This window comes from Necator americanus, chromosome II, assembly GCF_031761385.1.
Source record: "Necator americanus strain Aroian chromosome II, whole genome shotgun sequence".
Classification (NCBI taxonomy): Eukaryota; Metazoa; Nematoda; class Chromadorea; order Rhabditida; family Ancylostomatidae; genus Necator; species Necator americanus.
The window spans coordinates 41,143,422-41,171,079 of record NC_087372.1 but is presented as its reverse complement, the minus strand read 5'-3'; the positions used below and the strand labels follow the sequence as shown (position 1 = coordinate 41,171,079).

Here is a 27,658-nt window from a genome sequence, read left to right as displayed (position 1 = left end):
CACATATTTCGTTAGGCTTGGCATCCATACAAACCATAAAAAAGTCGATTAATCTTCCTTTCTTTGGATTTGGGAACATTTCAGGAAATGTTATAAGATTGTATTCGTAGCTTTTAAAAGTTGCAGTATGGTAAAACCTGAAAACGTCCTCCACTAGACGAGCGGAATGAAGACCGGAAGCGTAGAATCAACTTACTTTTAACGTTTTATCAGTTATCGTCGACTGTTAAATCTTTGAAGTGCTATTTTTTAGACGATCCTTTTTCCCTCACGTTAGGGATGCTTTTCTTTCGTGATCTGCTATCTCGTCCACTAGTCGCCGCCGGACCCTTTGAGTCAACTTTTCGTTCTTTGGTGAGCTTTTTATTGTCGTCTTCCTTTTTGGAATGTATCTTCCTCATAGAATCTTTGCTTTTACGTATTCTCTGCATAATATCAGCTTTTAACGTTTCATTTGGAACATTTTCACTTTGCTGCTTCACCTCTGCGATAACTTCTTCTTTGCGGCCCGTTCCTTTCATATCTCTCGTTTTCTCTGCCGCATCTGTTTGTTTACCTCTTGACCTATTTCGAGTCGTTCTGCCACTTTGTTCGTTACCTCTTTCTTTTGATTTCATGTTTTTTATTTTTATTTGGTTCCCACTTCCTGGACTCGCTTGTGTAGTGTTCTTCCCTTCGACATCCTTCTTCAAAAAGTCTATGACCTGCCTCTTGTTTGATTCTTTCGCTTTCGTTCCTTTTGCTGGCTTCTTATCCTGATTACTATCGGTGATCTCTTCTTGAGTGTTAGCGAGTTCCATAGCATACGGTCTGCATTCCAGATCCTTCCGGTCTTGTCCTTTTTGATCTACACTCTGGATAAACCTCTCATCATCAGTCTGGGTCTTTTGCAACGAAATTTCTGGGTCAGTCTCCACCTTTCCCTGATCCCTTTTTGTCGGCACTAACATTTCTCTAAGCATCGCAGTTACACTTCCTACAATTTTTAGTAATGTATCTGTTGTTTTTGACTCTTCTTCGTTTTTTCGCTCCTTTACTTTTTGCTCTGTTTTCTCTTCATTTTTCAGTGTTGCAGCACCTTCACTTTCTTTCTTCACAGCAGCTACTTTGACCTCGTCTTTTCTCTCCAAATGTTTTTCCTTTTTGTATTGATCGTTTCCTTTTGAGGTCTCTTTTTTGTCTTCAATGTTTCGACCGTAAGCCTCTCTATTTATCTGCGGCAATGAGTGCTTTTCTTCATGTTTCTTCAGTTCCAAACTTCCTCCTTTCTTGGTCCTTTTTCCACCTAGCGTTTCTGGAGACCTGACATCCCTTTCTCCGCCTTCATGTGCCTCGCCCTCCTTGTGCCTATGCTTTTCTTTACTCTTGGTTTTTTCCATTGAGTTCCCAGAAACTTCTGCTTCTTTTCCTTTCATCATCCCAAACGTTCCACCCTGCTGTTCTTGTCTTGGTTCTTTTACGTGTTTTCCGAAAAATAATTTTGAATCTTCTTGACTTTTTCTGATTTTCTGTGTTGTAGACAATCTCAAACCTTCATCCTCCTGAGTCTTGCACAACTCTTTCAAGAGTACATGTTTTTCCTTTGTAACTACTTTTTGAGCTGATGTTTTGTGGGAGGACTTCACCTGCGCAGCCAATTGTTCCTTTTCGGGGCTAGGATGAGTTTTGTGACGCATTCGATGTTCCTTCTGAGGTCCATCCTCCTGAGTCACGCATAAGTCCGTCAAGAGCGCATCTTTTCGCCCCATATCCACTTTTTGAGCTGATGTTTTGTGGGAGGACTTCACCTGCGCAGCCAATTGTTCCTTTTCGGGGCTAGGATGAGTTTTGTGACGCATTCGATGTTCCTTCTGAGGTCCATCCTCCTGAGTCACGCATAAGTCCGTCAAGAGCGCATCTTTTCGCCCCATATCCACTTTTTGAGCTGATGTTTTGTGGGAGGACTTCACCTGCACAGCCGATTGTTCCTTTTCGGGGCTAGGATGAGTTTTGTGACGCATTCGATGTTCCTTCTGAGGTCCATCCTCCTGAGTCACGCATAAGTCCGTCAAGAGCGCATCTTTTCGCCCCATATCCACTTTTTGAGCTGATGTTTTGTGGGAGGACTTCACCTGCGCAGCCAATTGTTCCTTTTTTGGGCTAGGATGAGTTTTGTGACGCATTCGATGTCCCTTCTGAGGTCCATCCTCCTGAGTTACGCATAAGTCCGTCAAGAGCGCATCTTTTCGCCCCATATCCACTTTTTGAGCCGATGTTTTGAGGGAGGACTTCACCTGCGCAGCCAATTGTTCCTTTTTTGGGCTAGGATGAGTTTTGTGACGCATTCGATGTTCCTTCTGAGGTCCATCCTCCTGAGTTACGCATAAGTCCGTCAAGAGCGCATCTTTTCGCCCCATATCCACTTTTTGAGCCGATGGCTTGTTGGTGGACTCTACTTGCGCAGCCATTTGTTCCCTTTTCAGTTTAAGATCCGTTTTGCACCGCTTTCGATGTTCCTCGTGAGGTTCATGATCCTGAGTCTTGCACAAGTCCTTTAGAAGCGCATCCGTTCCCCACGTTTCCACTTTTTGAGTCGATACCTTGTTGGAGGACTTCATTTGCGCGGACATTTGTTCACTTTTTGCAATATGATCTATCTTATACTGCATTTGCGATTCTTCTTCCTGAGTCTTGCACAAGTTCTTCAATAGCACATCCTTTCCCTCCGTATCCACTTTCTGAGTTGACGCTTTGTGGGAAGATCCCATTTGCAGAGTTGTTTGTGCCTCCTTTTTACTATCTGCTCTATTTTTTACGCCCATACTGTACGTTTCAATGATAGCTTCTATGCAATGTGGATCACGGACTATCATTTTCTTCTCTTCATTTTCTTTCTTTTTCACGACATTTTCAGCTCCTTCCGTATCTCCGAGCTCACAAAGATAATCCTCCAGTTCTTTCGTGTTAATATAGTCATAGTCCTTAGATGGCTTTTGATCTCTTCGTTCAATTTTCCTATCAATACTCGCCGCAGCAGAGATTTTCGAGTCTTTCTTCTCACTGACGTCAATTTTTTGCCCAATTTTCTTCTCTGTGGCTGCTCCTGCGGAATCCTTCAAGTCTCCCTTTTTAGCACTGATTATCTTCTTTGAATGCTTCAAACTAGTTTCAACATCCTTCTTTTCTTTTTTGGCTTGTTCTCCTCTATGATCTGGCTTAATCAGACTTGATGGTGATTTTCTTCTAACAATCTTCGTTCCAAAACTTTCTTTCCGCTGCAACAGGCATGTTGTGTATTTTTTCATCGTTTAACATTATGAACTACAACTCTTCGCTTCAAAACTTTGCAAGAAATAACTTCGACTGTATAAGTAAGCGTAGGGGAAGTAAAAACGTCGAGTACTTGTTCCATGGCATTATCGTGCTTTTCTGATGGGATCGGCGCTTTCGATTTATTTTCGTCCATGACTACCCTCACAAGCTTACTCCATTGCGAAGGAAACGTCTAAAAATACCAGTTTGAAGTGAATACTCAAGCCGTCTGAAATTTTTCTTCAAATTTTCCAACTTTTGTGAATGTGAAAACCCGAATATTTTGTTTGCAGGAATAAGGAACGAGGCTGTAACTTGACTACCGTATCTAGTGATAAGAGTCAGTCACATTACACTAGCACATCTGAGAACGTCCAAAATAGTCTTTTTTTTTCTTTTGTAAATCGCTGCATCATCATTCCTCTTCCCTCCCCTACATTTCATTTTCTCAGTCCTTCATTAATTCTGTTCTGACAGAATAATCCACCTCTGAAATAGCAGACCTCGGTACTTCTCCACCTGGAAGAGTAGATACTGGTACAATGAGTGTTCCAGACTCGCATTCGGTTACTTCACCTGTGGAGGAACAGGCTTACATATACAATTTCGTGTTATACATTACATTTACAACAAAAGTCTTACAAATGTGGCGTCCTCCCCAACAATCTGGAAGTGTACTTGGACAAAAAAGCAAGACGTCGAGAAATCGGGCCTTGGCCTAAATTTTTATAATGCATACGCAAATAGGTGATCATAGCTGCATAAAAAGAGAATTTTGCAACCAATTCGAGCGGTCAATAGCAGAAATTGAGGTGCGAGACGCAGGTAACCGCGAAAATCGGCTGACCGCTGCTGCAGCGCCGCGCGCCTTCAGCCTCCACGTAGTTACGGCTGTCGTTGCACCGTTTTGGGAGCTTCTGCGACTGTATGGGACCATTTGGACACTATCCCCTCCTGTAATCCACTCGACGTCCCGCGCGACTTTCGTATCGCGTCAGAGCGACGAAAACTACGAATTGGGAAGAGAACAAGAGGAGAGTAGTGACACTGACGCGCCAGGTTATGATACGAATAATGCAAATTCAGCACATACTATCGGAAAATAACTGGATGAATAAGATTTTTCTATACAACTCAAATATATGTCGTCATTCGCGTAATGCATCGTGATATACTTCTAGCATTACCTACACGATCTCACTTTAGAGACTTCAAACCTATCGCTGTATGTTAAAATTCTTATTTCTTTTTTTTTCAACTAGCAACATAAAGACACCCACAAAAAAAAACAAATTTTGTCGTCGAACTTCGCGTAATGTGACCGGAAGAACTATTTAGATTGACGATTTGTTAAAGGCATCACTCCACGAATCTGAGGTGGTACGGATTTCAGGTGGAGCATTCGTATACGGGATAGTAGATTATGGAGAGGGGTGATTACGTCCATTTCTTCCTAACTGGCCTAAAAAACGGCCCGGAAGATACGGCTTGGGGCGTTCTGGTGCAGTATTTTCTACAAGGAGTTCGACTGGAGCGCGCCAGGTTTGTGCGGCGCCGCGTCTTCCGGACCGTTTTTAAGGCAATTATGAAGAAATGGACGGAATCACCCTCGTCTCCATAATCTACTATCCCTTATAAGAATACTCCACCTGAAATCTGCACCACCTCAGATTCGTGGGTTGATGCCTTTAAACTGGATAAATCGGCGTTGGGCTCTGTCAATTTTTTTCAAAGACAATATTAGAATATTTGAAAATCTTCATGATTTCGAGCCTTTTTTGCCAGGAGTAATGAAATGATGTTTCAATAACATTCTAAAGACCATAAAAGGTGTCAATGTTCGGTAAGTATTTGTGAGTGCGATAATCCGGTTACAAGGAATATGAGGAAAGCATCACGCTTCGATGTTGACAATACTGTTGCTCAGCAAAGTAATATTGTCATACATTCAATATTGTCGGCATTACAGTAGATTCTATAGGCACTGTGACCGTAGCTCCGAAAGAATATGAATTTTAGTGGAGCAGACGCAATTGTTTGCCGTTTAGAAAAAACACAGCGGAATTGCAGTACCTATATGAAATGTTCAGTGTCTCAATCAATATAAATCAACCTTTTCTCGTTCGCATAGAAATACAAGTGTTTCTTGTTCAAAATGAAATTGCCCAAGATTGCACATCAAATATTCCCATAGCTTGCTTAAGGCACGATGCAGTAGCTTCATTTCCTATAACTAATAGGTTTATACCGGTACATCTTGAGTAAAATGGAGTTTCAGAGACATTAAAAGGATTCAACCTTGAAGGATGGATTAGCTAAATCTGTCTCAAAAAGTCGTCGTATCGTGGCGTTATCCTCTTCATTTAGTAATTTTTCAATAATTTTGGCTTTTGCGACTTCATCAATTATCTGAAAAAGAAGATATACGTGAACCCAATGACAAAGACAAATTTTGCAGGAATGGAAAACTTTGAACCCTGCCAATCATCAAATCAATGTGAGGCTCCCTAATTGGAAACGCTGCAGGAAAACACTATTTATTTTACACTAGCAACTTGAAAAACGATCCAGTCATTCCAAAACACTCTTTTTCTCACGCTCTCAGTAGTTCTTAAAATTTACTCTCTTTTTCATTGAAGAGACAACGCACTTCTTTTAGTTTCAAGCTGTGAAGATCATACCGCTATTCCATGTTTTAAAGGCAGCGCATCACGATTTTAACGTGGTGAGGAAACCACCACTTTTCTTGTCCTACTCGTTGTAAAAAAATGGCGTGGAAGGTGCTGTAATTTCCTGCGACTCGTGCACGCCCCACGCCCACGAGCGAGCGGTCGATGATCAATGATGTGTCCTTACCAGCTTATTCAAGTAAAACCAATGAATAGGCTGCTGAGAAGACAGGGGGTACATGAGGAGCGTTCTAACGTAGTTTCTTAGCACTAAAGCCGTTTTTTAGGACGACTAGGGAGGGTTAAGTGAAACCACCCCGGATCCCGCAATCTACAAACCTATGCTCTGGGTTTTCCCGCGGACTCCCTCACCACGTCCAATTCGTAATATGCTGCCTTTAAGATCATGTCTCGGTCCCCTCGGCAAATCGGGATGTGTACAAGTGGACGTTCGAAGGTATCTCGTAAGAATAAACGACGTTCCCATGCCGTTTTTTCAAAACGACGATTACAGAAAGATGGGCGGTACCACACTGATTTCCGCCACACGAACTCTAGGGTTCCGCTGTGATTTCCGCAACACGGCATAATCGTGATACGCTGCCTTCAAACTGAGAAACCGAGTCATATATTACCTTGCGAGCTATGCGAAAGTCTCGATGTTGAACAAGATCCTCGACTGGCATAACCTTCCCATCTAACAACGATACAACTTCCTTCTTCTGGAAAACGACTGTTTAGTTGCTAATCGTAAAGCAACTCTATCGCATTTGCTTGTGAAAAACCTCAACAAGTCTGGTACCAATTTATCGACCCGAAATGATGAAAGGCTTGGTTTGCATTAGGGCGGATTCGAAGCTCCGATCGATTGTAGCCACAGCGGAATCTCTTACCTACTGTGCTACATTCTCCATTTAGCGTTGTATCTCTGGGAACCCGTAGAGTTCGTGTTATATATCAAGGAACCCAACGTGACTTCGTTCAACTTCTCCTTATCTTCGTAAAAACGGCGCGGCAATGGCGTTTGTTCCTACGAGGTAAGTTAGAACACTCCGGTCCCCTCAGCAGCTTAAATAAGCTGGTGAGGAGACATAATTGATTATCGACCGCTCGCTCGTGGGCGCGGCGCGTGCACGAGTGCAGTGCATTGCAACTGAAACAACTCGTAGGAAAGAACGACGTCTTCCAGACGGTTCTTTACTATGATTAGGGAATGATGATCGAAACCACGCTGGTTTTGGTAGTCTACAACGCGAACTCTACGGGTTCCCTGGAGTTTCAGCATTGCGTCAATTTCGGCCTTTAAATAACAGTGCAACATGATGCAGTAAATCCATATTTTGTTACCCGTCCATCCGACACGATTTCAAATAGAGAGCTTTTGAGCATAAATCGCCAACATGAGGTGAACTGAACCACAGGATTCGTTGACAAGAAGCCTTGATCCGCGTATCGAATTACAGAAATATTGACATAGCAGAATTGAAGTATGTCGGAAAGCTATACGAAGCAACGAGTAAGTAATTAAATATGTGAAACTTGGGTGATTGAACTTTTAGGCCTATGGGACGAAGTGGTGGGAACGTTTGTTCGCTTGTCCGTCAGAAAATATTAGGGACGTAGTATTAAAAAAAGTTTTCGAATGCTTCTTTTAAATTTTGTTTCAGTGATTTAGTGCTTAAATGCTCCCTAAACAAATAGTTTTTTTTTTCCAGATTCTACACCCTATTGTTAGGTGAATTCATTTCAAGCGCGAGACGTCGGTAAAACTGGCTGTTTTTGCTGCTAGGATAACGGAGCCTAGATTTCTCTTCCTTTTCTTTTTTGTTTATGTCATGAAAATTACGATAATGGCACAGCTGCACGCAGCCTCCACACGTGATGCAGCAAAATGCTCTTTCACACTGCGGAGGTTCAACGTTTCAATTTCTATTTTTCAAAATTGATTATTGTTCAGATATAGTCGGGTCAAAACGACATGAAGCACGAGTGTAGTGAGCCGTTGCGCTGGAGCAACGCCGTTTTTAACAGCTCGAAGCATTCTGCGAGCGGTCTGCTTGACAATTTGCCAAACTGACCTGAAGTGACGTCATCCGGCTATATATTGGCTATTTTTTTCGTTTTTTGAGTTTCTTTTTTCGTATTTTTGTAATGTTTCCTGTATTTGTTTTTACTATAGAGATCTATATTGTATCTGTATTGTTTTTAAGTTATTGTACTGCTTTTGTTCATGTTTTGATCTTGAAATTTGATTCAAAATTTTATTTGTTTGTTTTTGTGTTTGTTCGCCTACTCTTCCTTGCTTACGAACAAAAAAAAACATCAACATGGAACTAAATACACGAGTAGTTCGTGTACCTCTGTATAGTTATTTCAGTAGAAATTGAACTCTATTTCATATTCTTCTTCTTCTACGTATAACTCTAGAAAATAAATTCTAAGATGAAGGATGGATATTCTGATCAGGAGACGGTGGTGGTGACGTTCATTCAAAATTTGCAAATGTGAAATCAGATGAAAAAAGGGGAAAGCATTCTTCGCCAACTTGAAGGCATCACCCCACGAATCCGAGGTGATGCGGATTTCATATGGAGTATTCATATACGGGATAGTAAATTATGGAGAGAAGGGTGATTATTATTCGTTGTCGTTCGTTATTCCGAAATGTGAAGTTCAGGAATTCACACCGACAGTGATGAGCAGTACGAGGGCCTGAAAGTGTGACAATCCTGCGCTTCTAGTGCGCCATAAAATGGGGTGGGACGGGTCACATGGAGTCGAACTGGTGCGCTGCGATGCAGTAATGCCGGTAAGTGAATTCGTCAAGAAGTGAACGAAACATTGCGAGCTATTTTATTGCAGCGAAAGTTACTGTGTTGCGTTTCGCCCCTATGTACTCCACCGCATGTCTATTCTCCTCCATCTCTCCTTAATCAGGTCGGTAACGTTCCCTCTTCAGAAATTGGAAACACGAATGCAGCCGGCCGCTTAAATACTAGCCAACAATTCACATGATCTGACGTGGAACCATACGTACATATGGGGTGGGGTGAAGATGACATGAAGCACCGCGCAGTTGCGTAAGTGGCTGCGCTCGGAGCGGCGCGCTGGAGAGAGCGCTTGGAATCGAGTTGGCACCATCGCGAACCGCATCAGTGAACGGAGGTAGCAGGGGTCCTCACTCGACCGCTAGGCTTCACCGCACCGCTTCGAGCGCAACCGCTAACAGCCTCGTGGTTCACGTCATTTTGACTCTACTGTATATACGTCACGGTCGTTTGACTAAAGTAGCGTTTATCACGTATATATATCCGTATCGTAGGAAAGTGAGCGAAAGACTAGAATTAATGCCATAGTTGTCTGCTTGCGGCGTTGTATATGTGCATTGGCTCCTATTCAATCGAGTCACTGTGGCATAGGCCTTCTCGGAGGTAATATATACTAATTTTCTTCATCTTTCTATGCACCAGACACGTGTTTACTCGCATGCGGTTGCGGCTACCACTGTGGAGTGCACTTTGTGTTCAGGCACACTTCACTTGAGGGGTTAATTCTCAACTATTGAGTCCAATCAGTAGCATTAGCCGAAAGAAACACAAGCTTTCCTATATCCAATGACATTGGAACACGTACACCTATCGCTGTGCCCGGGTCCTGTTTCCAACGAAGCGTACTCCTTTTTCGAACCGAGGAGACTGCTGGCCGCTTTGCTACCTCTACTTCTTCAAATTCTGTCTTTGCAAGTGTATCCTCTGGTTCACGCTTTCTTCTGAAAACAAACACTCTTTCCTGATTTCTGGTAATGGATAGTTAATGTTCCTTTAAAATAACACATTTATTATGCGGAACAGAATTGCTCGACTACACACCCTTCTTTTGGTTCTTCCGTCGTTCTTATTCTAACTTTATGTCCACGTTCCTTCTCATGGAATGCTTTGAAAAGTTGCCGCACTACTTCGATTTTTTTGCACAGGTCTGGAACAAGATCGTAATACACCGGAGGATCGTTAACGTACACTCACTTGCTCGAACTGAACATGTCTTGGGATTCAGTGACATGCAACAAACCAGCCCGCACACTCCAGTAAAACTATGGGTTGAGTACGCAACCAAACTCCACTTTGATTCTTTTATAGTGTCAGCAAAACAATGATTATCATGTTTTCGTTTGCAGTGAAAAACATCTGATCAGCACAGAATGAACTATAAGGTTACACCGTTCCTCAGTCAGCAATGTCTTCCATTAACACGTTGACAACAATGTCACTCAATGGTTCGCGACAGCCAGTCTGTCTCGTGGAACGACGTCGCGCAATTCTGCGCAACAGTATATCATTTTAGTCAAAATGTGCGCGATTGTTTTGTTTTCTGTTCAAAGAATCAGTTTAGACTTAGAAGTATCTTATGTTGGCATCGACCGACTATCCATCAAATTTCAAGCTTTATTTATATTCATAATTATTTTATTTTTCACCATCAATTACAGTCAGTTACCAAAAACATTCATTAAAACAATCAACAATTATGATTTTTTTGGATACAATCTAAACACTAAAATCCGTTGCGCTCACCGCATTTAGCCCTGGTCCTCTTAGCCATGTTCAGGGCAGTCGTACAATTGTTAAATTGCGCCGAAGTGTACAATTGCGTCGAAATGACCTGAGGCATGGTGCAATTACGTAAAAGGCTTTGCTCAAAGTGGAGATAAAGATGAGATCGTTACTCATCACTGCACTTCGATTGGGGCCGCAAGGGTCCCATTTCCACTGCACCACTTCAAGCGCAGGCGCTTGGAATGGGACTAGGGTTCGAATGGTTTCGTTGTTCTGACTGTACATCTCAATTGAACGTAAAACATTTTGAATGAATAATGAATTTGCGGAGGTGGTACATAAATATGCACAGATACGAGCCAATGTTGATAACTATCCAACTGAGGTTAATAATTTGCAATGAGTTGAAATGTCATGAAGCTAAACACTGAGAAATATGTTAGTGTAATTACATGATTGTTAAAGAATCTAGAATGTAATTGGAACTATGGTAAAATATAACTTAATACTATAGCACTGGCAATGCTGATGAAATAACGTGGTCGGTTTCGAGCGTACGCGACGCAACCGCCTTCTGCGGAGATCGGCCTCAGGGCCGCTACCGTCTGCTGGATATCCTGCTTGGCGCGCTTCAGCTGTTCGTTGACTGTTCCCTGAGATTTGTTTGAATTAAGTGATAGGGTACGTTTCTTCTGGACCTCTATGCCTTCTTGGAAAGTCAGTGACAGTTCTTGAGTGTATAGAAATAAAGGGACCGCGAGGCCGTTGATGATGAAATGTGCAACTATTTGTGTTTATTCCTTTCTGATGTTCATTGTTTGGTATTTTCAGCCGGACTTCTTCGTGGCCACTGCACTGTCGGCCATTATCAGGACGCAGGCTCTGCAAAGAGTCATGTGGATACCAGTATTTCTTACTTATTTTTTACTGCTTCCTTCAATATTCGCTTCAGATAACGACATTGATGTGAGTTGACGTTCTGTTTGAATTTGTTCTCTTATTACTTTTTTTTATTGCATAATACATCGACAACTACAATTTGAAGCAGCTATTCTACCAGTCTTCCATAAGAATGAACATAATTTTTCATTTAATTCCTATTCCTACTTTTTGAAATATTGAGGCTCTCAAAATTCCCCCCCCCCCCCCCTAAATCTGTAAAGCATGCTGGTAGTAGAAAGCTTTTTTGTTCCTTGCTGAGTGGATACAATATAAATTGGGAAAAATGTAGTTGAAGAGGGGCACTCAGTGGCGACCTTATTTCTCGAAGAAAATAAATCAGTTGGGGCCCTAAGGCCTAAGCATTGGTCTTAGAGGATCTATGAGACGTAAAATAAAGTTACTAGGAGAAAAAAGTTAGTTACGGAAAATAAGGGCGCAACTGAGTGCCCCCTTCCCAACTACATTTTTCAAATATATTTAGAGGTCGCCGACAAAAAAAAACTGAAGCGAAAAGTCTAGCAGTGGAGATATTTTCGGATGGCAGAGAGGACGAGAATCCTCAACCTAGGTCAAAGTCAACTAACCTAAAACTATGACTGCCGGGGATTATAAAACCGTGCGTGCATGTGACATATGGCACCATCGTTGATTCTGTTCTAATCACTAGACATAAGTACATCAATGAAGGCGAACTCATACAAGAGAATACTTATGCATTGATAAATTATTATTATTATTGAATTACTACAAATTATTTTTAGTTTGACAGAGTTAGTCGTGAATTATATACACACCCATACAATGAAACCCAATTCATCTTTGGCCGACTTGTATTACCGCGTTTTTCAATTTAGCCGAGTTTTGTAACGATGTATCGGGTCGGGTGAGCGCAGTCGGTAAAAGGTTCTGCTCTGTCTGCACGATCGATTGATGGTTCGAAACCGCCCAACGCTCAACATTATTTCGGGGTTGATAAATTGATACCAGACTCGTCTTGGAGGGTGAAAACACCGACTTGGTACATAATAGTAATATGCAGTATAGTTATTTATTCCGATGCTTTTTCTGAAGATATTGACATGACACTGTTGCCTGGAAACACATAACGGCGTTTTCGAATTTCGAACAGTTGCGACACCTGCATGTGCTTCCACTAGATCTGCCAAAAAAACTGTCTTTCTCTGTGCAGATAAGATGCAATAGTGAGTAACCGGCTTTCTCTGCTGTGTTATCTCAGTCTCTTCGAGTGAAAATTGAGGAGAAACCATGCAATGACAATGCTGAAGATAATATACATTGCTTAAAGCACGTTCATTCGGAATTTAGTGTCCTATTTGTGGTTTGATATTCCTTTATAAAGGTTCGCCACATATTTGGAGCTGCTGTTTATTTGGAAAGATGTAGTATAACTTTGTATCAAATATACTACCGTGGCTTCTAATACGCAAGGAAGATTCTGCTCATTCTTTTCCTCGATAGGAGCCTTGAGAGTTCGTATGAGTGAAAAGCCGAATTTATTAGATTGGAATATTACGTGTACATATTTGCAGTTAAACCCAAGCTTTTATCTTCTTTTCACTTTCGAACTCAAGTTCCATGCAAATTTCATGCAAAAGAGCTGAACATGCTTTTGTGGTGGCTGACAGAAGCGTCGATACAATGAATATTGATATCACTATTGTTGTCACTGTCAGCTGGACTTACGAACAACCTATAAAGTTATCAGCTCTTCTATTTTGGAATCGTTAAGGATGTGCCCCGTATTGGGCAATCGTATGGAACTGTGCTTGTTAGCACCCTTGATGGTCAGCTAAGGGCCCTGAGCACCGAAGATGGAGCGACAAAGTGGACCCTACAAGATGGTATGTGAATAATGTTTTGCTTTTGGCTATCATAGTTTGTTAGAAGCTATTTGAAAGCAAAACTGATGCATAGAATTCAATTTTTAATGTTATTTCGAGTCCTCTTCAGTTCTGATTGTTTATATCTGCGAATTTGATGTAGGAGCATGGTACTGTAGTTTTGATGTTATACTTATACAGTTGTGTTAAGATCCCGTACTACGAGCTCCAACCACAGTCAAACAAGGTTTCACCTTTCTCCCTAATCCACAAGATGGTTCCCTTTATATACTCAAGGAAGGTATTCTTAAACGACTTCCGCTTAGTATTCCTGCACTAGTCCACGCTTCACCTCTAAAGAGCAGTGATGGAGTGTTGTATGCCGGTCAGTATTTTAATAAGAATTGTTCTGAGTATACTGTTATAGCCTTAGGAATATCATATTTTCTCATTCAAACATGTCCGACTTCATCAGAAGAAACATACTTTGTTCTAGGAAGTAAACGGGATGTGTGGCTTGAAATCGATCCTCTAACCGGTACAAAGGTGGTTTTCCCTGCTTCCAAAATCCTTCCTTTGTGCTGGACAATCAATGATTCCATTACTAGACTATAATATTACTCTAGGTCGAAACGTTGTCGGCTACGAATGACAAAGTCTGCCCTGCAAACAACAAGGATGGGGTTTTTGTTGGCCGGACTGAATATAGGGTTTGTTTGCTTATTTCTTTTTCTTCACATTTTCTTCGTCTTAGGAATTTTCACTGCCTGATATGCATAAGATTTCGCATTCAATGCTAGGCATAGATTTATGGAGAAGTGTTTGTCTTTCCCAGTAACTGCCTGAAAATTGTGCATCTTACATTTCTTAGGTGTCTAGGGGATGTCTGTCCTAATGCCCTTGATGTTTTCCTTCTATTTGCACTGCTTATCATTCGGACGAAGACGTTTTTTCTTTTGGCCGACTTATATGATACGGCTGTTGGGAAGGGTATTTTAAGTCGCAAAACAGAAATAAAACATTGTTTAAAGGAGGGCATTAGATTGATTAATTAATGACATTAATGTGGCATTAGATGTATGGTCATCTTATGCGAATTTGTTTTAGATAAGCATGTATGATACAAAGGATCGTGGAAAGACTTGGAACACCACATTTTCAGACTACACCGCTCATTTGCTACCATGTTTGTTTCCTTTATCTTTTTTTATTTAAAATTGCTCATTTAATGCTCTTTTATGCGTTGGGAGCAGCGCACTACGAGATCGCGATGCAAGGACCTCTCCAGGAATAGAGAGGGGTAGGATTGCTGGGATAAAATGGGGGGAGGCACTCGGTGACACCCTTATTTCTCGTAGTAAATAATCAAATCAATGAGACCCTAAGGCCTAAGCATTAGTCTTAGAGGATCGATGACATGTAAAGTAAAGTTGCTAAGAAGAAAGAAGTAAGTTAGAGCTTCGGGAAATAAAGGCACCACTGAGCCCCCCACCTTTCACGTTTTTCAAGGGTTGCAGTTCACGATTACGAGCGTGATTGCGTTTATTCCCCCACAGCAATGCAAAAAGAGCATGAGAAATGGCTTTGTCTCTGGCTCTCGCCTACACAACGATGCACCTTAGTACGGGTAGCAGAACGACGTCTGTCCGCCACGCATATACAACTGTGCGATCAGAGCAGCTTCGGGTGCTTATTTGAGTTCTATTCGTTGGAGTGCTGATTTAGAAAGACGACGAAGTTGCCTACGTTCTTTCGCTTAATAGATTGCATTGTTGAGAGGAAGTAATCACACAAAGCTGTTTCACACTCTTTTTTCTAGATTACTAGGGGGAATTGAGCGTCATCACGCCCATACTTGTTAACTATACCATTACTATCTATTTGTTGAGAGATCCCAGCGTCATCAATTTCATGGTAGCCTGTCTTCATTCTGATGCATTCACTTAGAGAATCAATAATTATTTGTGGCACTGTGTTGCTTTTTTCCTACCTCTTCCTTCTCTTTCTAACGATTATGGAATTAAAAGGATAAAATCTCTGACGCATCAATCCACTTGGGATACGCCTACATGTTTTGACTGAAATTCAGAATCGTTGAGGTTTTATGAACGCGTGCTGGCGTATTCATTGATTTGCGGAGGCCAGCCAATAAATACATGAAGTTTATCGAATTAAGTGAAGGTATTCAATTTTGTTATTTCTAGCGAACAATGACTACCCATTTCGACACTATGTTACGTCCAACGGAAACGTTCTTACAGTGGGACCTACTGGTGAGTCCTCTCAGTAGTCATATCCCTTCATTATTTTGTTGCTTTAGCGAGCTAATTTCTGTATTTTTCCTTTATCTTGGGCACATATTGGGGCTTTTTGGGCAAATTCATCCACGCGGAAATCTACGCCATGCTGTGCTGTTTTTTCATTGGTTTAAGATGTGTTTCCCAATTTTCTTTTCTATTGGACTGCCATATGCTCCATATCTCGTTCTCTTTCGACCGCTTTATTGTCCTGAGTTCAAAACCTGCTTATGATATTGATGTGTTTCCTTTAGAATTACAATTATTTGTTCCAGATGTGCGGCGCATAGGCTGTTTTCAGTGGTTCAGTACGCGAAGACAAGTTTGAATTTACCTTCATTGTTAAGTTGCGCTCTTCATAGAGTCTTGTTAATGCACAGATTATTTCGCCGCGAATGTGCATTAATAGAAATAGTAAGAAGTAGTAATGATAGTAGGAATATGAATTATAGTCCCACCATTACATCTTTCAGAAATGAATTTGTCCCAGCTAAAGAAAATAGGAAAAAATATTCGCATGAGGCTCTACAAATCATTTTATGTTTTCGTTTGATTGCAAAGTCGTTTTCCATGCAAAAACTTGTCGAAATATTTTTGAAATCTCAGCTCTCTTGCGACTACGCTTGTAATAAAATAGTGTGAACCTCAAATCCGTAGCCCAATTTTTCGAACTTTTGGGGAGTTATTCGTTGTGTTCATTACCATGTAAAAAGAGTTATTCCTGTCTTTGAATATCGCAGACTCCTCACGTTGTAGTTTTCGGTGCACCTCTACTCCCTGAGCATACCCAATTTTAATAGTTTCACCTCTGCTCTGTTGTGGATCAGACCTGGCGTAGACTTCCGAACAGTGACTATGATCCATTTCAACCCCCGAAAGTCAGCTGGAGCTCCACCCCAGCGGAGGCGACAAGCTGATGGCGTAAAATTCACTTTTCGTTAAAAGTTGCGATCCTATGCAGACGAGCTTTTTTTTCGTTTTTAGTCACCGTCTGAGCAAACATCCAAATTGCTGAGTAGGCGTTGTTTGGTTGATAATGAGTTCCGCGGCAAGTTTTGGTTTCAAGAAGATCAACTTCGATTATTGCTTTCAATTCATTACCAATTTCAGATGGGTGATATCAATGCTAATCACTTTCATCTTTCTCCTCTTTTGAAAATATTTGAAGTGTTGCTATACTGTACATTTTTACGAAACAATTTTGCAACTGAATGCATTATTAATAATGAAAGCTATAAACGCATAGTACTGCATACTTATTGCAAAGTGCTGCACACTTATTGCAAAGACAGCAACTTTATCTTCACTTCTCAAAAAACATATGAGATCTGAGTCTCGATTAAACGGTTTATTTGAACCAATTTCTTTAAAAGATAGCTGTAATTTGCAAAAAAAAAATCCTTGGAACTCGGTACTATAGTACTCAACATTTCCAGGGGAGATCATCTGGCAGCGTGACTTTGGCTTACCCGTTGTAGCTATGTATCTTCTTCAACATGATGGTCTTCACAAATTGCATTTCACAGTAATGGGTGGTGAAACAATGGAAAATATAATTAAGGTAAATTTTTTATCATCTTATCATTCTATTCTTTGAGCTATTTATTCAAAAACAATCACAGATTTCCTTTGGAGCGTATAAAGCTGAAACATCATTAAACATGAGATATGTGCGCAAATTAAGCTGCGGTTCTTGTTCGCCCTAGATCCGCCTTCATTGTTCAGTTGATGATTCTCCTGGCGTATTCTGATCGGACACTTGACCGTTTGGACCCGTTTCCTTCTTCCGCTTACTCGTTCTTCTCGAGCTCCTAAAAATAACTAGAAGTAACCCGCACTTGTTCTAAGTAAAATGATGTTAGTTTTTATTCCGTCGAGGGCACCCATATGAAGGAAACTATCATGAAGGAAGCTATGAGTATTAACTCTTATAGCGTGCAGATATCTGCTTGAGACAACAGCGTTCTGTTCACGCTGCAGTCCGAGGAAAATGAACCTCTAACTGACTTTCTAGGTTGGTATGGTTCGGCATAGTAAGGTTCTTCTTTATGTACCTCGTCATCCTGGGCGTCTTCTTCACTGTTTGAGACACTGAAATGCGTATCCTGCATTTTATGAACGTAGACGATCACTGCAAGCACAGATTATTTCATACCTGTAGTCATAGCCTCTTCTGACCATAAATCCATGAACAGGACACAATGCTTTCATAACCCTAATGTTGCCATCGGAATCATATTTACAGAGGCATGGAAGTTCTTCGCCAGGAGCAAGATACCGGCAGCTAGCTACGGTACCTTCGGTTCCAGAAGACGATGATTCTTCGTCATCTGTTTGCTCCTGAAAGTCCTTATAGAGAACGTCGAAAAACACAGTTTGTTAATTAGGACGTTGACACACAAAATATTGCGCTATAAAATGCATATTCTGCACAAAATTTCTACGGTTACCTGGATAGGAGATGGAAGATCCTCGATCACTATGGATTGTTTAGATCGTGATGAGTGATTTGAGTGTAGTGAACGAACATCTTGCACGGACAGTCGATGAATGCTAGGTTTATGAATTGCATGCCCCGAAGCGCGTGATGCTTTCCGCACTGCCAATTGAGACATTGATGATGATGCACTGCAATTTATATAATTTACGTTGATCTTGAAATTTGAAAAAAAAGTCATTAATATCGATTCTCTGGGACTATATTGGTGAAAAATGACAAAGAAAAGTGATCAGTATATAGGAAAATACGCTCACATTGATCCTTTTCGTTTTCTCACGTATGCTTGTGAGGCAAACACAATCAGTGAGAAAATTTCGAGCAGACTGACCACCGAGGCGCCGATCCACAAACCAGTTAAACCACCAAGATCGGCGAGTACGCTTGTAAGCTGGAGCATAAGATTAGGAGTTGAGGTCGATAATTACTGTCAGAACGCGTATCGAAGAGCGAATAGTTCGTTACAGTCTTAGAGCTAGTTGCTAGAAGTGCTTTAATTTTGCTCCCTTATTCAGCTGAAGAGGATTTATTTTCCGTTTAAATTTATTTATTGAAAGCTTGCAACATTTACTTCAGAATAGCAAGGAATTGTCTAATTTCTATTTCAAAACGCAGTCTCACATTATGCAGGCTTTTAGAATTGGTTTATTTTTCCGCGTTTGTCTTCTAATGTTCAACAAATGAGTTTATATAAATAGCACTCTATAAACGTTTTAAAACCAGAAAATCAGTGAGATCGAGGAATTTTAAGGGCAAACTGTTTTAATATTTCCACTCTGAGAAAGTTATGCAGATGGTGCCGTTTTTCAAAGTTCTACATTAGATTTTCTTTTTTCGTGACGGACGAGCCCATTTTGCCGAATATTATCTGTGACGGAAATAGCCTTCTATTATTTAGATGAGTTGGTAGCAACTCTGCGTTCTAATTGTAAAGGTTACTATTTTTTAACGTAAATGTTAGCAGAAAGCTATGCGAAGCGGTTGGTTAGTTGGCCATCCGTTACGCGTCAGCTTGAGTAGGTCTTAAAGGTTTATTTTTTGGAGGAAGTGAGGATATTCGTAGACCCTAAATGTATCTGTCTGTGAATCGTTTCGCTCAAATCAACCATGCATTACCCGATACCTCAGAGTAATTGGTTTTTTAGATCTCATATTCGCAGTTATTACTCTATGAACTACTTTATAGCGTATTGAGAATGCCGAGGTTGATCTGTTATGTAGTTTGCTGCAAAAATACAGTGACTAGTTATTTTCGACATTATTCCAGGAAATCAAACGGGTATGGAGAGCTTGGCATTTAACGTTTGTTGGATGCTTCGTGCCAATAGGGGTGTTAACGTATTGTGGATTAACCGCACTGTTAAAATAACCGGGACCCAATTCACCAAGTGGAATTAGTAGATTTTTTTGCTTTGAAGATGGTGTTAATCAGCAATGCCGCAGTCATTCAAAACTAGAACGAAAATTGTACTTACCGTATACGCTGGTGTCTCTTGCAGTGTTTCGTAATTCAATTCTTCGTAGAATATTTGGATCATCGCAGCGTTTTTGCGATATTTTTCAAGGCACAAGAAATCGCCAGGGTTACAGTCCATTACTTTTGCAGAACCGGACGGCCATCTTGCTGCCGAATATGTCACTTCATAGTTGGTTTCCCTGGAAGAACATTCCATAGCCATACCCTATTGCTTGGAATTTCTGTTCAAACGGGAGGCGTAAACACGTGAATGCATTAAAATTTGTCTAAGGATAACTGTAGCTGATATGCGGATCATTTTATGCTAGCTGGTGTGTGATGTCGGTAGCTGATGCTGTTCTATGAAAACGAATAGAAATATTCCCCGTAGCTTTGGAACTCTTAGGATCTCACGTTAAACCAGTGTGTTGCGTGCGGATTCTTGGAAACTACGCAAATTAGTGAGAGGCGATGAACTCACTCGCATGGTTGGTGACAATAGCAGCCGGGAACTCCTTCCTTCTCCTTAGAGTACAACTCTCCAAGATAAAGTGTCGCATTTCGAAGACAGTCACGTTCTTCTGCATTTGTCGCATGACAAGCTGCAATCCCCGTGATGTTCGGAATTGGAAACATCGGGTCACCACATTTGCACATTTCCATAATAACTTTTTGTGCGCAGCTTCGATGACAAGCCTTAATTCCATTTTCAATTCCAAAGTTCCATTGAATCTTTCCAACCTTATAATTGAAGCAAAAAAAAAACTCAAAATAACCACTCCTCACTCAGTGACACTGAGATGTGAGTGGATGCAATTATGTTCGTAGCGAAGAGAAAATCACCTCGACAGAGTAATTAAATCCTTTGTAGATGAAATTCGGATCGTCTTCCCCGCCTTGTTTACAGTGCCCGTGCGGGGCAACTAAACGAATGAACTGCTTCTGAAAATTGAAATTCTCTCACTTTGGCTTCGCAGAATACAAGGTCGAAATAAAACTGTACGTAATCAAGATGGCGAAAACTTGACAAATAATTATTTACTATATAATTATAAATAATTTACTAACCATCCTCACACCGTAAGACGACATAAAACCTGTTGGAGCACTGTAACCAAATGCATCGGGAAATGGTACGATATGCTTGTCGTGTACTGTTATCCGAAACCCCACTGCTTCAGATGTGGGTAGATATTCGCTCACATTTGCATACAAAAGGATTCTTAGTCCTGGAAGAGTTTTGTTTCTTTTCCTTTGCAGTTACGACGACTTTTTACGTACCGTAGTTAGCGCCTGCTCGATGTGAAGAAGCACCTCCGTGATTAAAAGTGTAACAGTTCCCATAAGTGTTATCGTAGTATAGTGTGAAATCACTAAATAATTCAGGAGTTGGGACCAAAATCAAAGGCTAAACTTTGCATTCTGAACATTTCAAGCTCAACAGAAATGAAAGAGACTGATGTCTAAAACTAATTTTACTTTTCTTGTTAAATATGTGGCTACGAATGTGAGTGACGATAGCTTTTTTGGAATTGGAGCGCGGAATTGAAGATGATCTGCTGTAGAACAAACTGGTGGTGTCTCTTTCGAATCGACAAACAGATTTTGAAAGTGGATTTAACTTTTTACATGTAAATATTAAGAAAACAATGCATAGAGAATTGTCGGGATAAAGAACAAAAGAACTGAGCGACCTCGGAACCGGAGGGACAACTTCAAGGACGTCGATGATCAATCTTAAGAGCAGATTTGAATGATAAGGAAAGAACAGTTAAGGAATGTCGATGGAAAATAAAAACCATGAAAAATCGGAGTTTGCAGTTCATTAGCAGGCTTTTTCCAAAGATTTTAAAAGAGATTTTGGTCCCCGCAGATAAGAACTGATAAATGAATACAAGGAAATGTATGTGTATTTGAATAATGTATGCTTAACATTTTTAAAACCCTATCCTATCCAAAAAGTTTATAGGAAAAGTCTGCACGCATGGGAACGCTGGGCTTTTGCGCAAATAAACATGTGTTAACTTGGGCGATGAAATTGAGAAAATTAGCAGACAATTCGAAAAGCTTGTGGAGAAGGACAGGAAAAGAAATTTTGTTGTTTATTTTGTTTGTAAATATTTTTTGGCATTTTAGCGAAATGAACATCTCCAGAACTTCACCATACTTACTTTATAACAACCCGAAAAAAAAACTTGACCAATGACTCACTTTTCCATGTCGCAGTCTTTCTGATTGAACGAACATTTGAGAACGAATTCGTCTAGCTGATGTGACATCCCCTCCTTCTGTTCTGGTGTCATGGATCCAACAGCAAACATTAAATTTTGCTGTGCCTGAGTCACTATTGCGATTTCATCAGTTAGATTCTGAAAATGGCAAAATGATAAATATGTTCAATCTCTTCGACCCCTCATTCTTTCGATAACCTACCTCAAATCCTAGCGCTTGGGTGACTTGGGGTGCTTCTGTTGTGGTTGTTGTGGTGGACTTCTGCTTCACTCTTATTTGAGCTTCAGTGCGTGCTGTGATATTGAGGCTGTCAAGTTCGTCATTTGGATCTATTTCGATGATGACACCGTCGTCCCGATTTGAAACGCAATGATTGTACTCCTTGTGACAGAGGCAGAGGTCGACTTGTTCTTTAATAGCCTCGTACTTTTCCTTCCCGCGGTAAAACCTCATAGGGCAGTGTCCAGTCCCGTCAACACATTCTATGCAAAGCTTCTCTTTCCATGTATTATCTGCAACAGAATCTTTTTGATGGACAGTGCACTAGTGTATGACGTCATCTGAAATGTTGCAATTTCTCATTTTGAACATTCTCTTGTAATTAAAATTAGATAAAATAATAATAATAATAAGATTAATTGTAATTAAAATAAATGTAATTGATTTCTCTTGTAATTCATTTGGCTGCAGATTGTTGGTTTTGTTTCAAAAAGTTGTATCTAAAGGAATTTCTTAAAGAAAAAAATGATCTTGTGAATGATGAGGATTTTATTCTAGAAGCTATGATAAAACTTACAAGGAAAACACGGCCAAAGCGTTTTGGAAACCATATCGAGTTGGCAAAGACATCTTGAAGCGTGAAGGCTTCGTGGTGTAAGTGAAATGTCAACGGAGATCTTTCCTTTGTAGGCAGCAAAACAGGAACCTTTCCGTTCCGCTGTTAGCGGATCAATATCGCAGAGACATTCAGCTAGAGCCTGATGATAACGTCTGTCGTGTTTCCGTCGCTTCGGTTTGCGTTTGTGCCGACGAACTGGAAACGAGCATGTTAGTTCGTTTCAACAGAAGAACACCTGCACTGTGTTGTGTCACTAAAGATGCTGCTCTCATTCCCATCATACATTTTTGTCGTATGCGGCTGTCCCTCGTCAGTGTACTGGGCGTAGCATCGATGTGTCGTTTGTTAGACGGCACGTTTTGACAAATAACTTGATGTTGAAACGCGACAAAGACATTCCTCAGCGAACACTCGCTACATTACTTTTTTTAACAAGTATTTCACGAAAATTCTCCGCGTAGCGAAATGGATTGGTCAAATTGTTCTATGCCAAGTGAGATGGTGCCAGCTTACTTAATACGCTATCCTCTCTTAGCCTTCCTCGAGATCAGTAGTTCTGGTTGTGATTTTGAAGAGTGTGGAATTGCAGAAAGAAATGGAAATCGATAGGGGAATAATATGGTAATGAGAGATGTCGAAGAATTTACACTGAAGCCTACGTCACTTATCGGATGTCTTTGTGATTTTTTTCTTGCACTGAGATAGGCGAAGGGTGTAGATTCTTTAGAAAAAGACGATAACGATACGATTATCTTTATCATAGTCGAAAATCTCCATTTTTCAACAACGCGATCTCACTATAACAGTTGAAAATTTTCCAGATATTTCTTCTTTATTCAGTCACATTCAGTGCCCCGTACTGATTGCTAAAACTTTTTTTACATTACATATTGTAAGACTTGTAAAATCTCATTCACAGAAATATCTAGTCTATTAGAAAAGTTTCCAGTTTTGGAAATACGCAAATTTCAGAACAAAACCGACAGTCTCTCTGGAGGAGTTGCTTGTTACAAAATAGTTCTCTCAAATCTTTTACTTGTTTTGGATTTCCTAGAAGGTAGTTTTATTGTAGAGTCGATGACGTGATTTACAACCTAAGCTTATTTTTCTAAATTATGCTTTAATGGAAGGAGGTGGATTGCTAGGTCAGTAACGTTTATCGTCAATGCTAAAATGACAAAGGATTTTTTAATGTAAAAATCATTTGAATTTCAGCATCACTGGTTCCTCCATCATACAAGCAACATAGGTTTTTCTCTTTTAGATTGGATTACCTACAATCTCAGTTAACTTGTTACACATTGCGAATAAGAATATGAATTTTCTTTTCAATTTTCGAGAATAAAAATAACTTCTTGCACAAATTCGAAGTGAAATCAATCCAGTAGGTCACAAATTTTGCTTAAGCTTTCAAACGAATGGAAGAGGTGCTGATCTATAATCTGAAAAAGTTGAGAATGTGCAGCTGTCTGGTTGCTCAATGGATTGTAAATCTGATAACAATTCAATTTTTTGCGAAGTTATTAAGGATACCAACCGTCAAATTTGAAGTCTTTAACTTTGCAGCCAAAAGTAGCGAATTCGTAATTAGTACAATATGTAGTAGGAAGAGATAGTTACAAATTTCTACCATACATCTTTGCTCTTACCGTGAAAATGTTTCAGAGACTGTTTCAAGAGGTTGGAAGAGTTGTGTGTAATGCATAAGTGAGGAGCTTTTTCGGACCATAATAATTATTTTTACTGTTATGTGAAGTAGGGGCAGCAAATGCGTTAGAGGTATGCACGGGATGAAAGTGACTTAGCAGAGGCACGTGGAGATGGGGCGAAGACGAGTTAAAACGTCAAGATGTGATGTATGAAGATGAATAATGCATACTGTATGTAAACGGCAGCTTAATATATGTGAGGTTATTTAATGGTTACCTCTTGAATGCAGATGTGATGCCAACGCTGCGGCGATACCTTCTGATTTATCACCGGTGAATATTCGTTTGGAATATGCATCGATCTGCAACCACATTTGATTAAATCATGTTGACGTTTATTTACCTATTCCACTCACCATAGCTTTAGTTTCCGGATTTTGATTAATTGCACTTTTCTTATAAGGATTCAAGTTGCATAGTGTAATAGAAGGGAATGGAGCGTTTTCAAATTTTAACTGAAAAATGTTGATCGTTCAACTTATGAAAAATGAATTGAATTAATTGATTCAAGTATTTTTACAGGATCGTAGCCTTCTGAAATGCGCATGTTTTGGATCTTTTTTTTTTCATTCTTAGTGATTTACTCGAATATTTTTTGATAATTACCGCTGAGAAGGTCTAAAAGCTTCATAAGCTTGATTATTTCTTTGAAAAAATTGCTTGCTGTAGTGAATGCTTCATACTCACTATATCGGCACGAAACGTGGGACTATTTCTATGAATTTTTTCCCACATTTCTCACACTCAGTACAATATTCAACTCCCCACCAACACATGAATGTTCCCACATTCATCTGTGTGTAGGGAGTTGAATATTGTACTGAACAGGGGCTCTTGTAATAAAACCTCCCCTTTTCGCTTTTTTTCGTTCTGTAATCATTACAGCGTTGGTTGCACTTGTTGTGGGCCAGGTAAATGTCGCTTGAGAATAACTTAATCACCGTTTCCTTCAAAACCACAATTGATTGATTTCGGGAAAAAGCGGAAACAAAAATCTGAGCAAAGGCATCTTGGGCTTTTTTGAAAGTTTGTGTAAAGACGATGCTACATCTCGCAAATTCTTTTCAAATATTGTTGAACATACTAGTAGAAAATCATAGAAATGAAACTTACATCGAGATCAACAGTCTTTGCATATTGTAGGTATTTTACAACGAGAAAAAATATCTGAATAGCTAGGCAGAAGAAGCACAGCCAGAATGCAGTGTACCAGAAACACCGCCATCTATTATTTGGAGCAAGAGCTGCATGGCTAATTCCATGAAATGTGCTTTGCCGTTCGAATCGATGTCGAATCTCTTTATAATTCAGATGTCCTCGTACCCGTATTTTAGTGAGGCCTGAAATAGCATCTAGTCAATTTTAGGAGAGAGTGTTAATTCAAAATTCTTAATCTAAGATAGCGATTGTAAATGTGTTGGCTATCCCTCATTGATTTGACATTAAATTATACTTCTTAAAAAAACAAATACCCATGCCAAAATAGTAGGGCCAGATATCATAGTTATGTTGAAGGCGGTGGTTTTCTGGGAAAAGTATTACCGCGAATGTAAAATAATGTACAACTAAAGTACTGCTACGAAGTACTTCAATTTTAGCGAAGTACTTCAATTAGGAACAAGCAGTTCATTTCCTACTCTTACAGGCGGTACTCTTCTTTCTCAGCACGGTCCATATTCGTCTTTCTGTTATTTAATTTAATTCTATTTTATTTGCTCTTACCGCTCATAGCATCTGCTGTTTTAAAGTATAACGAGCGCCATTAAATCACAACAAGTGCGAACGCCAGCTCTCTGAACTTTTTCTAATGTGATACGCAACAACATGAGACAGATCCAGTGAAGGATCTATTTATCATACTGTGCTACTCACCGAAGCTCATACACGAAACTGTAGCGTGAGCTGAAGCTTGACATATGAAAAGAGTCAAGATGTAAATGATGAAATCGAGCGGTGGCAAGGTGTACAGATTGAGTGATGTTCCACAATAACCTACTTTCTCAATGTCCACTAGATTTTTCTGGGACCCTTTTTAGATCATAAACAGTCAAACAGTGTTCAAGCGTTGTGAAATGTTTTTCCTTTTCTTTTTTTTTTTGAAATTACAAATATTAACGAGATTTTCGGATCTTCCTAACCACTAGCAACGAGATATTAAAATAAATTTTTGGAATCAATGCCTTCACATGAAATGAATTTATTTTGAGTTAATGGTTTCCATGAAGCCTGAAGATTACCTAGGTTCAAGCTTTAGGAATCGAATTCATACATTACTTGAATTTCGTTCTGAGTCTCCATTACTTCTTTGATGCGAACAGTTTTATGTCTTTAAAATACTAGTTATAATCAGAAGTAAGGATGCATCATGAAGATCTTTTTTGTATTCTCTCGCAAAGCATCATAATTTCGGCGCATACTCCGAAAAAATCGATGGTGAGCTGTACAACTATGATGGAACAAGTTGCAACGATAGGTAGGCGAAACCTTAATCGAACGACCGGATTCAATATGATCCTATTCTAAACTAATTGCTGTGAAACATTGTAACACTTGCCTCTGTACTTGAACGAGGAACTATTGTCCCTTATTAAAGTCAAACGTTTCATATCAGATCCGTGAACAGAATAATCGAGTGAGGAGAAACATTTGTGATTCTTGTGAAAACGAGTACAGCCAGTGAGAATCTCCGAGCACGCGACACGTACACGATGTAAACAGGGAAGTGGTAATGAAGGTGTGATCAAGAATCGATAGAAAGAGGGAGGAGAAGCATGAAAGGCTGTTGGTCGACCAGATCGTCGTAGGGACCACGTGCGGATTTCTCTGTATGTCCAGCTTTTTCGGCCAAAATATCCGAGAAACTCAATTCAACATTATTAGTGGAGGATTTGAATATGCAAGAAAAATTAATTAGCAAAATTAGTCTACTACTTTCTTCTACGAATGAAAAAGTCTTACTTTGCAAATAAAAAAAGTACGATAAAATCATAACAGAGAAAAAAGAAGTCACACACCTATTGGTTTGATCGACATCCTTCGTCGTACATTTTGCCACTTCTTGCTGGGATCTCCAAAGGAGGGTCGATGAAAGCGGCCGTGGTGGTCTAAGAGATCACTCTCGACGAATCTGATATTTTTACTGTCTTCGGATGCTTGTCGGGTACCAGCAAAAGAAGATTTGTGAGTGTCGGCACTTGAATGCTCTTGCGATAAGTTTCGTGCCTGAGAAGATGGGAGGGGCTCATCATTCCCCTCCATCGTTTCAAAAAACTTCAGTGGAAAGTGTCGAGTGTAGAGAGGCTATGCTGATGTGCTAGTCAGTCAGTCAGTGGC

At 40.1% G+C, this 27,658-nt stretch overlaps 3 protein-coding genes across 8 annotated transcripts; 1 reads left to right on the top strand and 2 right to left on the bottom strand.

Annotated features, from left to right (window-relative positions):
- Positions 1–113: 113 nt before the first annotated feature.
- On the bottom strand, positions 114–10,019 carry RB195_020973 (uncharacterized protein; the record flags this gene model as incomplete). 4 transcript variants are annotated; one of them, XM_064189559.1, is made up of 13 exons in its annotated part: positions 114–137; positions 197–223; positions 273–2,189; positions 2,274–3,254; positions 3,383–3,484; positions 3,779–3,867; positions 3,934–4,009; positions 5,405–5,518; positions 5,590–5,700; positions 6,596–6,682; positions 9,594–9,729; positions 9,830–9,935; positions 9,983–10,019. In XM_064189559.1, the coding sequence occupies 13 exons, from the start codon at positions 10,017–10,019 to the stop codon at positions 114–116; spliced, it is 3,807 nt and encodes a 1,268-aa protein (XP_064045441.1). The 4 variants fall into 4 exon arrangements, with proteins under 4 accessions (XP_064045441.1, XP_064045440.1, XP_064045442.1 ...); XM_064189561.1 differs by having other exon boundaries at positions 273–3,254; XM_064189562.1 differs by lacking the exon at positions 6,596–6,682 and having other exon boundaries at positions 273–3,254.
- A 736-nt stretch (positions 10,020–10,755) lies between these two features.
- RB195_020972 (uncharacterized protein) lies at positions 10,756–17,299 on the top strand (the record flags this gene model as incomplete). Of its 2 annotated transcripts, XM_064189558.1 has the most annotated exons (11): positions 10,756–10,766; positions 11,188–11,194; positions 11,345–11,479; positions 13,206–13,317; positions 13,508–13,681; positions 13,793–13,842; positions 13,923–14,006; positions 14,404–14,482; positions 15,501–15,569; positions 17,030–17,154; positions 17,216–17,299. In XM_064189558.1, 11 exons carry the CDS (start codon positions 10,756–10,758, stop codon positions 17,297–17,299), a joined length of 930 nt encoding a protein of 309 aa, XP_064045438.1. The 2 variants fall into 2 exon arrangements, with proteins under 2 accessions (XP_064045438.1, XP_064045439.1); XM_064189557.1 differs by lacking the exons at positions 10,756–10,766; positions 11,188–11,194 and adding an exon at positions 10,824–10,898.
- An 8-nt stretch (positions 17,300–17,307) lies between these two features.
- Positions 17,308–27,583, bottom strand: RB195_020971 (uncharacterized protein; the record flags this gene model as incomplete). Of its 2 annotated transcripts, XM_064189555.1 has the most annotated exons (17): positions 17,308–17,404; positions 17,601–17,684; positions 17,749–17,933; positions 18,044–18,221; positions 18,348–18,481; positions 19,566–19,746; positions 20,028–20,242; positions 20,390–20,488; positions 20,615–20,775; positions 20,828–20,919; positions 21,758–21,915; positions 21,980–22,290; positions 22,575–22,811; positions 24,543–24,627; positions 24,682–24,780; positions 25,439–25,665; positions 27,340–27,583. In XM_064189555.1, the coding sequence occupies 17 exons, from the start codon at positions 27,581–27,583 to the stop codon at positions 17,308–17,310; spliced, it is 2,787 nt and encodes a 928-aa protein (XP_064045436.1). The 2 variants fall into 2 exon arrangements, with proteins under 2 accessions (XP_064045436.1, XP_064045437.1); XM_064189556.1 differs by lacking the exons at positions 25,439–25,665; positions 27,340–27,583 and having other exon boundaries at positions 24,682–24,684.
- Between the last annotated feature and the right edge of the window lie 75 nt (positions 27,584–27,658).